At 43.2% G+C, this 17,728-nt stretch overlaps 1 protein-coding gene across 1 annotated transcript in view; it reads left to right on the forward strand.

The window, feature by feature from the left end:
• Positions 1-16,152, forward strand: part of QSER1 (glutamine and serine rich 1) — a 57,401-nt gene extending 41,249 nt beyond the window's left edge. The window contains exons 8-12 of the mRNA XM_021718415.1: positions 1,471-1,608; positions 5,333-5,430; positions 11,415-11,567; positions 13,842-13,937; positions 15,530-16,152. Coding sequence (XP_021574090.1) covers positions 1,471-1,608; positions 5,333-5,430; positions 11,415-11,567; positions 13,842-13,937; positions 15,530-15,670 — 626 coding nt within the window. The 3' untranslated portion in view covers positions 15,671-16,152. The remainder of the gene's footprint in view (positions 1-1,470; positions 1,609-5,332; positions 5,431-11,414; positions 11,568-13,841; positions 13,938-15,529) is intronic.
• The last annotated feature ends 1,576 nt before the right edge of the window (positions 16,153-17,728 follow it).

Below are 17,728 nucleotides of genomic sequence, written 5' to 3' on the forward strand. Positions count from 1 at the left end.
GTCTGGGCAACTTGGTGAGACGTCATCTGTACAATAAATCAAAAAAATCAGCCGGGCGTGGTAGCACACGCCTGTAGTTCCAGCTACTTGGAAGGCTGAGGCGGAAGGATCGCCGGAGCCCAGCAGGTCGAGGCTGCGGTGGCTGGGAGCGGCCACTGCACTCCAGTCTGGGCGACAGAGTGAGACTCCAACTCAAAAAAAAAAAAAAAAATTATTCTGTGAGAGGTGTGTGTTACATCTGGTTCATCTTTTAACAGTTCTGTGGTTGTTCTTTCTGGTGGATACAGATTGTACTTGTAGCATGAGTTTCATCAAATAGAGCATTAAAGATGTTTGCTCAAGAGTAGAGATTTAGTGAAATTAATGAAGTAATTTATGTGTAGAAATGAAAGCAAAATCTGTGTATTAGCTCATATATTAGGTATGTTATGGTTTCTTTCCTACCTAAACATAGTGAAACCATCAAGACTCAAGATGTCTGTGATGGGAACCAGTGGAAGATAAACAAGTTCCAACCCAGACTATGTTTTCTGGTGTTGGACTTCAGAGTCACCTCGGAAGCTTTTTAAAAATAGAATGTTTGGCTGGACTTGGTGGCTCAGCCTGTAATCCCAGTATTTGGGAGCCCGAGGTGAGTAGATTGCCTGAACCCACAGGTTCGACACCAGCCCAGGCAACTTGGCAAGACCTCGTCTCTACAATAAATTAAAAAAAAAAAATTAGCCAGGTGTGGTAGCATGCACCTGTAGTTCTGGCTAAATATTTAGAATGCTGAGATAGAAGGCTCTCCAGAGCTCAGCAGGTCGAGCTGGAGTGTCTGTGAGCATGCCATTACACTCCAGCCTGGGCAACAGAGTGATACTCCAACTCAAAAAAAAAAGAAGTAGAATGTTTAAGCTTCGTCACCACTACTACCATCACTGCCAAAGATCCTGTTGTAGTAAGTCCAGCAATCTGGTTTTCTGTATTTCGTTTTTTTTGTTTTGTTTGTCAATATCTCACTCTGTCACCAAAGCTGGAGTATAGTGGCACAATCATGGCTTACTGCAGTTTCAGCCTCCTGGGCTCAGGTGATCCTGCCGCCTCAGTCTCCCAAGTAGCTGGGACAGCAGGCGTGAGCCACCATGCCAGGTTTTGTTTTGTTTTGTTTGTAGAGACAAGATCTCAGTGTGTTGCCTAGTCTGGTCTTGAGCTCCTGGGCTCAAGTGATCCTCCTGCCTTGACCTCCCAAAGTGTTGGGATTACAGCCATAAGCCACCACGCCCGACCCAGTTGTGTTTTTAAAAAAGCTCTCCAGTGATTGTGATGTACAAACCAGCTTTGAAAATCTCTCTTACCTTTTAAAGTCAAGGTGAGAAAGACTTGAACTTGAAGAAATTGTCTGTAATATTTCATCTGTTGTTATATATAAGAGTGTTTCTGACGTTATCAGGAAAGAAAATGTAATATTTTGTCTTTCGTCCCTCCCAGAATTCGATCCTCCTGCACCCTTTGTCACTCGCTTTTTGAACACGAGAGCAATGAAGGAGACCTTTAAGAGCTACATGGAATTACTTGTCAGCATAGCTTTGGACCCTGACACAATGCAGGCCTTGGAGAAGAGCAATGGTACCGTCTGCTAAGTAGTACTTTTTGGTAGTACTTTCTGGAATTTTCTTTTAAATTCTTATCTGTTACATGTTTATATATAGTTTGTGCAGTATGTACCTGTGAATTGTCGGTTAAATACGCAGTATCTCTCTTTAATAAAAGTCATATCTTTGACTATTTGAACAACTTTATATTGAATGTACTTTTATTTCTACTCATGGGAAAATTGTATAGCTGCTCATCAGTTTCTTCCAATTCTAGAATCTATGTCCTCCTTGTATTTCACTAAGTGTCTCCTTCTTGGAAGCTCCTTATGACAATATATTCTGTCTTCCAAGAACTGGAAAGATGAGCCAGATAATAGTGGTGTAAAGGTTAAAATTGTGTATTTGTGTCTTTAGTAGAATATGTCACAGAGAAGCTATTATCTAAATCAATTAATATGGAAACAATATATGCAGTGGGTTATACCAATTACTGTTATTCCTTCTACTCTTCCTTTATTAATTTTTTTATAGTAAAATAGGGATGAAATTGATGCATGAAATAAATGGCATTTCATAGATCTAACATTGCTCAGTATATTCACCTTCAGCGACTGTGGTGTTCATCAGGGCCAAGTAAAAGAAGGGATGGGAAGATTAATGAACTAGTTTCCTTTCTCCTTCTTATATTCAAAATGCATCGGATATCAGATCCAAGACAGTAACTCCTGGGAATAGACAGTCATATATTGCTTAAAGATAAAGATGTGTTATGAGAAATGTGTCATGAACTGATTTCATTGTGCATATGTTATGGAGTGTGCGTACTGCACACTCAGGCTGTATGGTACGGCCTGTTTCTCCTGGGCTACAAACCTGTGCGGTACCTGACCATCCAGAACATTGTGGGAAACACTTGTGTGTCTAACCAGAGCTGAACATAGGAGAGATAACCGGAAGAATAAGGCATTCTCATCTCCTGGGACCACTGTTGTATATGCAGCCTGTTGTTGGACAAAACATCATTATGTAGCCTGTGACTAGATACTGTGTGGTTATTTCCACATACCGAGACACATGTCATTCTATTTTAACCTCAAACCAATTTGCCCATTGTGTGAATAAAGACAGCCAGGCTCTGAGAGATTAAATGACTTGCTTCAGGGCCCACAAACTTGCAAGTGGCAGAGAAGGATTAAAATCCAGTCTTCTGTTTTCTGGTCTGGTGCTTTTCTTCCCATGTAATCTGAGACAGTTATATGCATCTTAGTCACTTTAGCATCATGTGGTGCTAGATGGGACATTAGAGATTACCAAATCTGAAATATGTATTTTGAAGACTAAAGCTCAAAAGAGATTAGTGTGTTTCCTAGTGTTAGAGGTGGAAGAACCATGAGTAAGAGCTAGTGAATTCTCCAGGTCAGAATTTTTGCTACTGAATGTTTTCTCTCAGCCAGAACTCCTTGCATCATAAAATATGCATCTCTTTGTAGTTGTAATTTCTGGTTAGTTATATTTAGAGCTGTTTAAAAAATGACTTATCGAGCCGGGCTCGGTGGCTCAGCCTATAATCCCGCGCCTTTGGGAGGCTGAGGTGAGTGGATTGCCTGAGCCCGCGGGTTCGAGACCCGCCTGGGCAGCGAGACCTCATCTCTACAATAAATCAAAAAATCAGCTGGGCATGGTAGTGCATGCCTGCAATTCCGGCTACTCGGAAGGCTGAGGCGGAAGGATCGCTGGAGCCCAGCAGGTCGAGGCTGCCGTGGCTGGGAGCGGCCACTGCACTCCAGTTCGGGCGACCGAGTGAGACTCCAACTCAAAAAAAAAAAAAAAATACTTATTGGTGTTTTATGATTTTTCTCCATTTAATGTAAGGGGGGGAAATAAATTTAAAAAGTTATAAATTAAACATAATTTACAAATGTTTAAGTTTGTAGTATTTGAATACATTTGATCACTACTAGAAAAATAACATGTGTACAATTTATTTAGCTGTGAAATTCGTAACCTAGAGTCTGAGGATTGTTTTTTATTTCCATAAAGGTCATTAAAGGCAATTATATAAATATAATAAAATACTATGCTGATAAATTTAGAAATAGTCTAGTAAAAAATATTTAATACAGCACCAACACTAATTAACTTACACTCTGAAAGTGCTTTTCTTATGAGAGCTTAAAGTTCAGAATGATGAAATAGCCAAAAAGCTTTGAGTGGAAATCTTTGTCATAATTTTACACCTTTTTTTTCTTTTTTTTTTTTTTTTTTGAGTTGGAGTCTCACTCTTTGCCCAGGCCTGGAGTACAGTGGCATACTCACAGCCACCCCAGCATCAACCTGCTGGGCTCCAGCGATCCTTCCACCTCAGCTTTCCAAGTAGCCAGAACTTACAGGCATGCACTACCACACCCAGCTAATTTTTTATTTATTGTAGAGACACGGTCTCGCCAAGTTACCCGGGTCTTGAACCTATGGGCTCAGGCAATCCACTCGCCTTGGCCTCCCAAAGTGCTGGGATTACAGGCTGAGCCACCGAATCTGGCCTCTTATTTTCTAAAATAACTACTTTGACCCTTAGTTTTTGACACTGGGTTTTGATCATTTTCCTCCCCTACTTTTTCTTTGCTTCAAATTACAGTGAATTAAAAATATCCACACTCATTGTTTTGTGTTAGATCTGTTTGTACTGTGTAATACTAGTGTTGTTTGGGTTGTTCAGATGGAGAATGAGGCCTGTGGAAATTAAATTAGGCAGCATGACCATCGGTCACAGAACTGCCATCTGTCAGCTCTAGTTCAGGCGGAATCCAGTTCTAGGTCATCTGTCAGTTCTAGTTCAGGCATAGTCCAGTTCTAGGTCATCTTTCATCTATAGTTCAGGCAGGATCCAGTTCTAGGTCATCCATCATTCTAGTTCAGGCATAGTCCAGTTCTAGTTTATCTGTCATTTTTAGTTCACGGACAATCCAGTTCTAAGTCATCCGTCAGCTATAGTTCAGGCAGGATCCAGTTCTAGGTCATCAGTCAGTTCTAGTTCAGGCTGAATCCAGTTCTAGGTCAGCTGTCGGTTCTATTTCGGGCTGAATCCAGTTCTAAGTCATCCGTCAGTTCTAGTTCAGACACAGTCCACTTCTATTGGTTCTAGTTCCAGTACAATCCAGTTCTAGGTCATCTGTCAATTCTAGTTCAGCGAAAACCCAGGACTTCTGATCCCAATGAGAAAAGATCACATCATCATGCTAAGCTGCCTCATCTCACTTGCTATGATATACCTACTTTTCAAGTCAGCCTTTGTTCAGGAGGCTTCATGTCATTTTTTTTTTTACAAGTAATTCTTTTTTTTTTTTTTTTGAGTTGGAGTCTCACTCAGTCGCCCAGACGGGAGTGCAGTGGCCACTCCTGGCCACTGCAACCTCGACCTGCTGGGCTCCGGCGATCCTTCCGCCGCAGCCTTCCGAGTAGCCGGAATTACAGGTGCGCGCTACCATGCCCGGCTGATCTTTTTATTGATTGTAGAGATGAGGTCTCGCTGCCCAGGCGGGTCTCAAACCCACGGGCTCAGGCAATCCACTCACCTCAGCCTCCCAAAGGCGCAGGATTACAGGCTGAGCCACCGAGCCCGGCTAAGTAGTTCTTTACATGAGCACAATTTAACGAATGTGATGTCTCATAATGTTTAAGTGTTCTGAAGAAAAGTTGGAGTTGTAACAAGCTTTCACTAATATTGACAGCTTACCCTGCTCAATGACTTGTTTCAGATGAGCTACTTTTGCCTCACATGAAGAAAATAGATGGCATGCTGAGTGACAACCGCAGGAGGCTTCTGTTGAATCTACACTTGGATCCGTCCTTCAAGGTATTTCCTTCTGCTGGGTTTAGACAAAACTCAGTGGCAATCGTGGTCTTGAGTGTAACAGAAAGGAAAATGGATGAACATCATTCTTTCGCCAACGTTTCATCTAACAAAAGTTGGGTGTTGATCATTTGTTTTTTTCACCTTAAATTTATTTTTTGGGCATTTACATTTAACTGTTATTCCTTCTAGAAAATAATTTACAAATGTTTTCTAAAAGTACTTTCTTTAATGCCAAGAACATCTATAATCCCAGCACTTTGGGAGGCTAAAGTGGGTGGATCACTTGAGGCCACGAGTTCGAGACCAGTCTGGGCAACATAGTGAGACCTTGTCTCTACAAAAATATTAAAAACTTAGCCAAGTGTAGTGGCATATGCCTGTTGTTCCAGCTACTTGGGAGGCTGAGGCAGAAGCCCAAGAGGTCAAGGAGTGCCCCTTGGAGTACGACTGCACCCCAGCCTGGGTGACAGAATGAGACCCTGACAAAAAACCCAAAAGTACTTTGTTGAGTTGGAGTCTCACTCTCTCGCCCAGACTGGAGTGCAGTGGCTGCTCCTGGCCACTGCAGCCTCGACCTGCTGGATTCCAGCGATCCTTCCGCCTCAGCCTTCCAAGTAGCTGGAACTAGAGGTGCGCGCTACCACGCCCGGCTGGTTTTTGATTTATTGTAGAGATGAGGTCTCGCTGCCCAGGCGGGTCTCGAACCCACAGGCTCAGGCAGTCCACTCATCTCAGCCTCCCAAGGTGTGGGATTACAGGCTGAGCCACCGAGCCCGGCTACATCTTGGTTTTTTAAAAAAATCTTTCCAAAATGTTCACATCTTATCTATAATTAAAATTAGCTTCATCTTAGCAGTTATCAAAATTCCCTTTACTTGCCTGATCTACCCAATTTCTGAGGGAAAGTTGATTTTCATATAATGGTAGGTGACATGTATATTTGTTAATATATTTTGACAATATAAATATCAACCAAAAAAATATCTATCTTAGCCACTACTTAGTCAAAAAATCTTCCAGCTTATTTTTTTTTTTTTAATTGGAGAAGAAGCCTCTGGATTTATAAAGGTACATACAGGCAAGAATCATACCCCTAACTTTTTCATTCAAAGTGTAACATCACATTTGAATCATCTGATTATTTATACCTTAGGGAACGTTTTTTTTTTTAAATTTAAGTCTTACTCTGTCACCCAGACTGGAGTGCAGTGGCTGCTCCCGACCACTGCAGCCTCGACCTGCTGGGATCCTGCGATCCTTCTGCCTCAGCCTTCTAAGTAGCTGGAAATATAGGTGCACGCTACTATGCCTGGCTAATTGTTTTTTTTTATTTATTGTAGAGATGAGGGCTTGCCAAGTTGCCTAGGCGGGTCTCGAACCTGCGGCCTCCGGCAATCCACTCACCTCAGCCTCTGAAAGCGCGGGATTACAGGCTGAGCCACCGAGCCCGGCCTTTTTTTTTTTTTTAAAAGAAACAGGGTCTTGTCAGTCACAGTGGCTCACACGTGTAATCCCAGCACTTTGGGAGGCCAAGGCAAGAGAATTACTTGAGCCCGGGGGTTCAAGACCAGTGTAGGCAACTTGGTTAGACCTTGTCTCCACCAAAAAAAAAATGAGCTGGACGTGGTGGCACACATGTGTGATACTAGCTACTTGGAAGACTGGGCAGAAGGATCACCTGAGCCCAGCAAGTCGAAGATGCTGTGGCTATGAGTGTGCCACTGTTCTCCAGCCTGGGTGACAGAGTGAGACTCCAACTCGAAAAAAAAAAAAAAAGAAACGGGGGTGTCTCTCTGTCACCACCTGGAGTAAAGTGGTGTATGATGACCACTCATTGTAACCCTTAACTTGTGGACCTGAGTGGTCCTCCCACTTCAACTTCCCAAGCACCTAGGACTATAGGCATGTTTCACCATGCCTAGTTAATTTTTTGTAGAGACAGGATGTTACTGTTAGCCAGCCTGGTGTCAAAGTCCTGACTTCAATCAATCCTTCCCCTCAGCCTCCCAAAAGACTCAGATTCAGCTTGTCAATTTCTGTAGGAAAATTTGCATTGAGTCTGTATGTCAATTTGGGGGATACTACAACTGTACAGCTTTTCCACATCCCTATTTAAGTTAGGCTCTGAGATTGAGTTCAGCACTAATGACAGTACAGTGTATTCGTCATCAAAGTCTTCACTGTCTTGTCCTTATAGGAGAAATGAAAACGCCGGAGCTAGTAAGAAGTCCAGTGCCAAGAATTTAGTCTCCTGACTCCTAGTCCAATGTTTTCTGCTTAACTGCTGCCTTCAAATAAGATAATTCTTTTGTGAAATGCCTTATTTTCTGGAGACAAGGGAATGTTTTTCAAAGGACGTTCTCTGAAGATTTATTTAATCTTTAAAACTCAGTTTTGGATAGTCGTAGAAATATCTAATCAGCTGGAAACAGTGGCTCACACCTGTAATCCCAAAACTTTGGGAGGCGATGGCGAAAGGATTGCCTGAGCCCAGGGGCTCAAGATCAGCCTGGGAAACTTGGCAAGACTCCTACACAACAATAAATCAAAAAACTAGCCGGGCATGGTGGCGCACATCTGTAATTCCAGCTACTTAGAAGGCTGCGGCAGAAGGATTGACTGAGCCCAGTAGAGTGAGCGTGTGTGAGTGGTAGAGTGAGGCTGACTCAAAAATACATAAATATTTAAATAAATATTAAAGCTTTTGAAATAGTCCATAGTGAGCAACTAAAAAATTAAAATTTTCATATTCTTTCATAGGAATAAACAAGATTTCTAACTTTGGAATTAAAATTATTTTGATATTTTCCCATAAAGCAATTTGCATCTCAAAGCCAAATGAGTCAGTGTAAAAAGTTAGAATGCTTTGAAATAAAATCTGACAAATAGTAGATTAAGAAAGATTTACAGTCGGGTGGGGAGGAGGGTGCACAACATCAATAAGGGAATCTGATCTCAAACCAGGCAAAATGGGGACCAAAGCGAGGCTCAAACTTTACCAGTACAATGTCCACTTATACACCTAATCCTGAATTGTACCCCATATCTTTAAAATAAAATATTTTGGCCAGTCTTGGTGACTCAGCCTGTAACCCCAGCACTTTGGGAGGCCGAGGCAAGTGGATTGCCTGAGCCCACAACTTCGAGACCTCGTCTCTACAATAAATCAAAAAAATAAAATAAAATAGCCGGGCGTGGTAGTGCGTGCCTGTAGTTCTGGCTACTTGGAAGGCTGAGGTGGAAGATTGCTGGAGCCCATGGGGTCAACACTGTGGTGGCCATGAATATACCACTGCACTACTCTGGCCTGGGTGACCAATGGAGTAAGACTCCAACTAAAAAAAAAAAATTTTTTTTAAATAAATAAAGATTTTCTGTCCTTGGGAAACTTACAGGAGTGAGGCCTGAAGCCTTTGGAAGCTAGAGAAGCTCTGTCCTCTCATGAAATCCATGGACTTCAGATTGTTTAGGCATCTGTGCTCATTGGAAAGATTTAAATTTTCTCCTTTCATCTCTACTCACCTGGTGTTCATTGTTTCCAAATTTAGAATCTATTAGCCTTTAAATTTCATTTGTTGTAAATAGTAACTCTGGGTCCAAAAATTTTCAAGCCTGGACATGCTTTATTTTTTATTCTTTATTTTTATTTTTTAAGTTGGAGTCTCACTCTGTCACCTAGGCTGGAGTGGAGTGGCACATTCATGGCCACTGCAGCCTCAACCTGCTGGACTCTGGCGATCCTTTCACCCCAGCCTTGCAAGTAGCGGGAACTATAGGCACATGCTACCACGCCCAGATAATTTTTTGATTTATTGTAGAGACGAGGTCTTGCCAAGTTGCTCAGGCTGGTCTGGAACCCCTGGACTCAGACGATCCTCTCCCCTCGATCTCCTAAAGTGTTGGGGTTACTGCCTTGAGCCACTGCATCCGGCTGGACATGCTTTAAATGGAAAACATCACACTATATAATAAAAGAAAAAGATACCTTGAGAAAAGAATGAAACTAGAAACTTATCGCTCACTCTGGTAGGAAATGCCAAAAGTTGTATTGTTTCTATTGAATAAAATTTAGTTTCCTCTTACACTTACTCTAAGAAAAAATTAGATTATTGAGGTTATTTGTAGGCTTTTTGTTTGTTTTTTATAGAGACACTGTTTATAGAGACACTGTGTTGCCCAGGCTTGTCTGGAACTCCTGGCTTCAAGTGATTCCACTGCCTCAGTTTGCCAAAGTGTTGCGATTACAGGTGTGTACCACTACACCCAGCTGGGATATATCTGTTTTTAAGAATGTACTGTTAGCTGGGCTCGGTGGCTCAGCCTGTAATCCTGCGCTTTGGGAGGCTGAAGTGAGTGGATTGCCTGAGCCTGTGGGTTCGAGACCCGCCTGGGCAACTTGGCAAGACCTCATCTCTACAATTAAAAAAAAAAAAAAAAAAAAATTAGCCAGGTGTGGTAGCGCACGCCTGTAGTTCCAGCTACTTGGAAGGCTGAGGCAGAAGGATCGCTGGAACCCAGCAGGTCGAGGCTACATTGGCCGGAGTGGCCACTGCACTCCAGTCTGGGCGACAGAGTGAGACTCCAACTAACTCAAAAAAAAAAAAGGTACTGTTTTTGGGCTGGGCACGATGGCTCAAACCTGTCATCCCAGCACTTTGGGAGGCCAAAGCGAGAGGAATTGACTGAGTCCAGGGGTTCGAGAATAGCCTGGGCAACTTGGCAAGACCTCATCTCTACAATAAATCAAAAAATTAGCCGGGCGTTGTGGTGCATGTCTTGTCAAGTCAAGGCTGTGGTGGCCGTGAGCATGCCACTACACTCCAGCCTGGGCAACAGAGTAAGACTCCAACTCAAAAAAAAAATGTACTGTTTTCAGAGTCAAAGTATGGGGACAGCATATGTTTGGAACAGACTGGCCTTAGAGGTTGTGACTGTTGATAAGGCAGCTGAGTTTTTCAAACGAGGACTAAGTTGTGAACCATGGGAACACTTCAGCTCTTTTAATAAATGATGGTAGATGCTCAGTGTAATTTTGTAAAACTGTGTTCACACTAGTTAGATTTAGCTACAGGTATGCTTAAGTCACTACTTACAGCTTTTCATGTCAGGATGATTTGCAACATAGATAAGATCATCTGTCTATGCCAGTGAGTTTTAAAGAGTGGAGAGGCATTGGTTTTGCACGTGGCCACTGTATTATCAGCAGGAGCTGCTGTGTTGGGGTCGGAAAGCTCCTCAGTTGGGTGAGTGTGGAGGCCAGAGCAGTGCCTGTGCCCAGGAAACCAGTCCAGACAACTTGGCGGGACCTCATCTCTACTGTAAATCAGGAAATTAGCTAGGCATGGTGGCCTGTGCCTGTAGTCCCAGCTACTTGGAAGGCTGAAGCGGAAGGATGGCCTGAACCCAGCAGGTGGAGGCTGGGTGGCCGTGATCAAGCCTCTGCACTCCAGCCTGAGCGACAGATAAATAAGTAAACAAATAGAAAGCTCCTCAGCTGTTCAGGACACTCCTCCCACAATCTGAGCAAGGGCAGCGTGGCGCTTCCTGCACTCTGTCCCATCTCACCCGTGTCAGAGGCCGCCTTATTGCCAGCCTCAGCCACACTTCAGGGCGTGGCCGTGGCTTCAGTGGTAGAGCTTTGACGGAGTTGCCGTGTCCCTCCTTCCCCTGCCTTGAGCAGAGTCCCCAGGGTGTGGCGGCTGTTTCGTGAGCAGGTCATGGGGTTGGCTCAGGTTCACGGGATGGGGAAGAGAGTCCACACCTGGGAGGAGGCGCTAAGGACTTGTGACCGTGTTTGAGCCCCTGTGTGTGTGTGTGTGTGTGTGTGTGTGTATCCTACATGCATGCGTTTCCCACCGCCCATCCATCACATACCTCTTGTCACACCCCCCTCTGTGTGTGCGCCTATCTATATTTGGCATAGCTGGGAGTGCTTCGAGCTCGCTTTCCTCCAGTGTCAGCTATTTTGCTTCATTGTTTTCCAGAATGCTTTGGAAAGTTTTCCTGAGCTAACGATAATTCCCCGAGACTCGAAAGCAAAAAGTGGAGGATCTGCTGTTTCTAAAATCAAAATGAATGGCCGAGCTTACAACAAGAAGACGCTAAGGACTTCTAAAACAGCCACCAAATCTGCACAAGTAAGTCAGAACTGTTGACTGTGCTGAACCCGTAGTTAATGCAGTTCCTACGTAAGCATTGAAACAAGCAAATGTTTGGTGGTGTTGTCATTGTGCATGAAGTCTTCCCAGGCAGGAGTCAGCAAGGTAGGGGGCACAGGGACCCTGTGCTGTGGTGGGTTTCTCCAGTGCCTGGTGAAGTCTCAGGCACAGTGCATGTGCTCACCAATTTCTTAAAACAGACTAATAAGGAAGAAACCATCCCATGCTTGTTTTCGTATATTTGTGTGTGGTGTTTTTAGTTTTATTTTTTTAATTGACAAATAAAAATTGTATGTATTTATAGTGTAAAAAATGTTGTTTTGAAATGTAATACATCATGAAATGACTAATTCAGGTTGGCTGACTCAGCATTATCTGTGAACATACATATATGTCATTGGACACACGTACAAACAGGTGAGCACACACATTCCATAGGAGACTAAACAGTTCAAATCTGCAAAGGCATTCGTCTTGGAGTTCTCTCATCTTTCAGACATAGTATAAGTTGTTAGAGCCTTTTTAGGAAACAGCTTGAAGCATACTAACTTCACCTCAAAAAGTATTCCATAGAAACATAATCTGTCACAGAAGTAAAGAAAATAAAGTTAATGTTTAAGAAGTATTCTGGGACTAGGCTTGGTGGCTCAGCCTGTCATCCCAGCACTTTGGGAGGCTGAAGCAAGTGGATTGCCTGAGCCTGTGGGTTCGAGACCAGTCCCAGCAGCTTGGTGAGACCTTGTCTCTACAATAGATAAAAAATTAGCCAGGCACAGTAGCACGCACCTATTTCTGGCTATTTGGAAGACAGAGGCAGAAGGATTGCTGGAGCCCAGCAGGTCGATACTGGAGTGGCCATGAGTATGCCATGGCACTACAGCCTGGGTGACAGAGTGAGACTCCAACTCAAAATAAAGTATTCTGAGCCAGGCACAGTAACTCAAGCCTGTCATCTCAGCAGTTTGGGAGGCCGAGGCGAGAGGACTGCCTGAGCCCAGGAGTCTGAGACTAGCCTGGGCAACTTGGTGAGACCTCATCTCTACAATATGTCAAAAATATTAGCTGGGTGTGGTAGTGCACCCCTGTCGTTCTGGCTACTTGGAAGGCTGAGGCGGAAGGATCGCCTGAGCCCAGTAGGTCAAGTGGCCGTGAGCTTGCCACTGCACTCCAGCCTCGGAGACAGAGTGAGAGTCCAACTCAAAGAAAAACAAAAGAAGTATCCTGAGCCAGACGCGGTGGCTCACCCCTGTAATCCCAGCACTTTGGGAGGCGGAAGTGAGAGGATTGCCTGAGCCAAGGTTTCGAGCCCAGCTTGGGCAACTTGGCGAGACCTCTTCTCTACAATAAATCAAAAAAAGGCAAGGTGGCTCAAGCCTGTGGTTCCAGCTACTTGGAAGGTGAAGCAAAAGGATCGCCTAAGCCCAGCAGGTCAAGGCTATGGTGACCGTGAGCATTCCCCTGCACTCTGACCTGGGCAACAGAGTGAGACTCCGACTCAGTCAATCAGTGTATTCTGTAGAAACGCACCCACAAATGCGTAAAATGCATGCCTTTGCTCATTACAGAATTGCTTGTGAGAGCAGTCCTCTGATGTACCACCAGTATGGGGTTGGATAAGGAATCCCCAGACACCTTATCCAACCAGGATGCAATAACTATATACTCTTTTAAGAGAGAAGATAGATTCGTTCGTTCTTTCAAAAATAAATCTCTGAGTGCCCGTAGCATGCCCAGTACCGTTCTGACTAGGAACAACACAGAAATCTGGGCAGAAGTCCTTACCCTGTAGTTTATATTTGGGGGATGAGAAATAGCTGATTTTTTTACCTTGTTAGGTAAACAACAAGTTGGAAAAGAGTACAGTAAGTGTAGCGGGGTTCCCTCCCGGTAACAGTTCGGTGGCATTAATGTGTGTTCCACCTGGGGGGACACATGAAAGAAGGTGTCACATGCCATTAGCCTTGGTCATCTCTGATAACAGGAAGCTTTTACGTTGTGAGTCGTAAGTTTATTGTTTAACTTTTTCTATGTTTGCATTTTTAAAAATACCGCATATTTATATTTAGGAAAAAGAGTAAAGATTTTAAAATACAGCCTAAATTCTTGTGTTGAATAAGCCTCTCTAAATTAACACAGCCTTATACCTATATATATGTCATTTTCAACAGTGCCATTGAGACTCTTTATCAAATATTTTCCTAAAAGTATTCTCAGCTCAGATTCTCCATGAAATAAACTTTCTTTTTTTTATAGGAGTTTGCTGTCGATCCAGAGAAAATACAGTTGTATTCTTTGTATCATTCACTCCATCATTATAAATATCATGTTTATCTGATATGTAAGGATGAGGTAATTTCTTCTCATTTATTTAAAAAAGAAATAATGTTTTTCTGGGCTTTACCGAGACTCTAGTATTTTGAGTGCTTTAGAGAGAATCGTTGCGCAACACTGTGGGTGTGTATTTTGCTGTACAGGGTCCTGCACATGGTGACTGAATGGCTGCTGCGAGTCTGCTGGGCTTGTGCTCGGCTTTCCCCGAGCCCCTGGCTTCCTATGGGAACTGTGCTTGATCCTGTGCTGGCGCTGCTTAGTGCTTGCTTGACACTGCCAGATTCCTGGTGTTGTATCACACTGTGTTCTGGACCATGTGTCATGAGCCTGCTTTAATTCACTTCAGTCGCTGCTGTGCTGTCTCTGTCTTACCTGTCACTAAAACGGCCTCATCCCACTTAATTGCAGAGTAATGGGGTTTTGTGCCTTGGCCTGAAAAAACGAAAGTTGAAGTATTTGGACCAGGCATGGTGGCTCACACCTGTAATCCCAGTGCTTTGGGAGGCCAAGGCAGGATGATCACTTAAGGCCAAGAGTTTGAGACCAGCTTGGGCACCATGGCAAGACCCTGTCTCTGCAAATAAAGAATAAATGAATGAATAAACTGGGTGTAGTGGCATATGCCAGTAGTCCCAGCAGCTCTGGAGGTTGAGGTGGGAGGATTGCTTGAACCTGAGAAGCTGAGGCTGCAGTGAGCCATGATGATGCCCCTGCACTCCAGCCTGGGTGACGGAGCAAGACCCTGTCAGGAAGAAATGTAAGGATCTGGCCAGGTGTGGTAACTCTCACATGTGATTCCAGCACTTTGAGAGGCCAGGGCTCGAGGCCAGTACGTTCAAGACCAGCTTGGGCAACATAGAGAAGACTCTGCCTCTACAAAAATTTTAAGGTTAACGGGGTGTGATGGTGCACACCTGTTGTCCCAGCTACTCACTCAGAGGCTGAGGCGGGAAGATCCCTTGAGACCAGCCTGGACAGCAAAGCAAGGCACCGTTTCTACAAAAACATTTTTTGAATAAAATAAAGAATTTAAGTATCATAAATGTTAAGTTGTTCAGCAGTGATATATGACAGAATACCACCATGTGCATGGGCTGTAAGGATAGTGTTCTCAGGCTCAGCTGTAGACAGCACTGCCTCATTTGACCATTATCAGTTTTTTAACTAAAAAGGGCTAAGCTGGCCCAAGGCTCTACCTCACGTGTTTGATAATAGTCTGGCATGGAAGGATGCTCATAAACCTAGCTTTTATTTAGCAAAGGAAAAAGCAGTGATGGTGATGCAAACTGTGTTAACTATTTCTACGATGCTCTAAAATGCAGAGTTGACGCCAAAATTTGCCATTCATCTTTTAACACAATTGGAAGGAATCGAGACGGTTCGAAGTATTTTTCTAGCCTTCCTTTCTGCCCCCACGGAGCCAAAGATGGGAGGATTAGACCTCATCCAAATTTATCTGAAATAATCATTGTCCATGGATGGGATTAAGAAAAAATAAAAGATCAGTACTCATAGGTGAATTAATACATCTTTATTCAAGACATAGAAAGTTCTTGTGAAGAATATAAGTCTGAAGTGTCAAGCTGATGTGGCAATTTTCTTCCTTGTAGATTTCTTCGGTGCAGAAAAACAATGGAGATTTAGGGCAGGAGGAAATTGTCCAACTCTGTATGAAAAACGTAAAATGGGTGGAGGACCTGTTTGAAAAATTTGGAGAACTTCTAAATCATGTGCAGCAGAAGTGCTCCTAACGGCTCCCAAAGTCTGCCTTCTTCATAGCACTGGTGGAAGAGCCTGTGGAGTGGCCCGAGAGAGTCGCAGGCTGGGTCGTGTCCTCCTTCAGGCCTGCCACTCATCATGGAACTGCCCCGCCTGAGCTGGGGACAGTGGTGCTGCCACAGAAGTCAGTCCTCTGGAAATGGACCTGAAGCCCACGTGTTTTTTCCTGATGAAACATTTTTCTCTTTTGTAAATCATCGGGTAATGAGTTTTATTTTCAGAAATGTTTTTGACAAATGAGGAAGCATGCACTAAATAAAATTTTTCTTTATTGCTAGAAAAATAACACTTAAGTAATTGATTTTTTTGTTTTCCGAATCTCGCTAAACACCAGATGAAGCTTGTTTTCATGCCTGGCCACAAAACCGAAAGTATTGTACATGGCGTGAACAGATCAGGCATGATGTGACATCCTGTGAGAATATCACCCACTTGAAATGTAAATTCAGACACTGCACTCTGCTTTATAGACTCCTTTCACTCTTAACATGTTCAGGAAGCTGGATGTGGAATCGGTGCAATTCTAGGACTGCTTTTTGTGTCAGATTATATTGTGATGAGAAAAACAATGACATGCTGTGTCCCTATCTCAAAGAAAAGTATTTTTGTTTATGCTGTTTTTTCCTTTGGAAAATTTCCAATTGTACATTTAATTTCACATTATAATAGTTGTATTTTTCACAAGGCAGATGTTATCATTGTGTTTGATGTGTCTGTACTACACTTTTCATTATTTTCAGTAAATCTTATTTAGTTATATGTTGAACTTCTATTGTGAATTCTGTCTGGAGGTGACCATTCTTGTCCCTACGGATTTGCTTCAGTGTTATCCAGAATATGCATTCAGTACTAGAATTAGTTTAGCTTTATAAATGGGGCTGTGTTAGACACTGCAGTAATTTTCTAATTCATAAAACAAATGACTACGCTCACTCATGATCAACTAATTTGTCAAGATAAAAGTCTAACGATGTGACACATTTTGAAGAATGGATCGGTCGTTAGACTGCATGCAGTGTTCTCCACAGCATCCCTGACGCTTAGAACTAGAAGTATTAGCCTCTCCCTTGGTGCCTTGCCAATCTCTATACACACCAGTGTACCTTCCTTCAGTGTGGTGGGTAGCGTTCTGAGTAGTTTAGCTGAGACAGTGAATGTATTAGGTTCAACATGACCTTGTGTTTTATTTGCGTTTGCCAACAGGATGCCTTATTTGTTTGAGAAAAGATGTACTAGTGTCATTCTAAGCTATCTCCTTTTTTAGGATTCCGGAGACATGAATCATCGTGCTTTTGTTTCTGTGACCACCGTTTAGTGCCTTAAGTCCTACCCAACAAGCAGTGTTTCTGCTCGACGCCCAAATAAGACGTGCTCATGTGGTTGATGCTGTTTTCTGGATTTTGAGTTAACAGGCCAACTTCTTACGCTGAAAATCTCAGCAAACTGACAGAGAACTGCAGGGAACATGTGACTTGATTTGAGAATAAAACAGTATAGCATTGGGCGACAATGCGTCTTTGACTGAAGCGCACGTATTTCCGATGGTTCCCTTATTAAGAAGCAATAATCCTTAACAGTGCACTTGCCATTAGACTAGGTACTCAACAATGGACGTTTCTCTCGAGGGTTAAATGTACCTATCAGCTTCATTCTGCCTGACTCATGAGAGATGCAGAGATCAGAGTAGAAACATCCTAAGACTAATGTTGGCGGTGGAGAAGAGGGGGAAGCAGCCGTTTTTCTTTCTGGTCATATTGACTCTGGGCAGAACTGGTATCTCGTTTCCATGTGTGAGTAGGGAACCACACCCAATGTGTCTAAGTGTGCATGTTACATTAGCCCCAGCTTGCTTTCCTGAGTCATTGATCTTTTAAAGCCATCGACATTCAGGAAGCTCTGGAAGTAGAGACTCAAATTCACTAGCCCTGCTTTTTTCATGCCGTGCCCCATGGAAAACAAAGATGGTTCCTTAAAGTTGACCTGCGTTTCCCACAGAAATCACCCATTTCTTTTTGAACTGCAGTTGCCCT

Source organism: Carlito syrichta, unplaced genomic scaffold, assembly GCF_000164805.1.
Source record: "Carlito syrichta isolate Samal-C Ts95f unplaced genomic scaffold, Tarsius_syrichta-2.0.1 Scaffold312190, whole genome shotgun sequence".
NCBI lineage: Eukaryota > Metazoa > Chordata > Mammalia > Primates > Tarsiidae > Carlito > Carlito syrichta.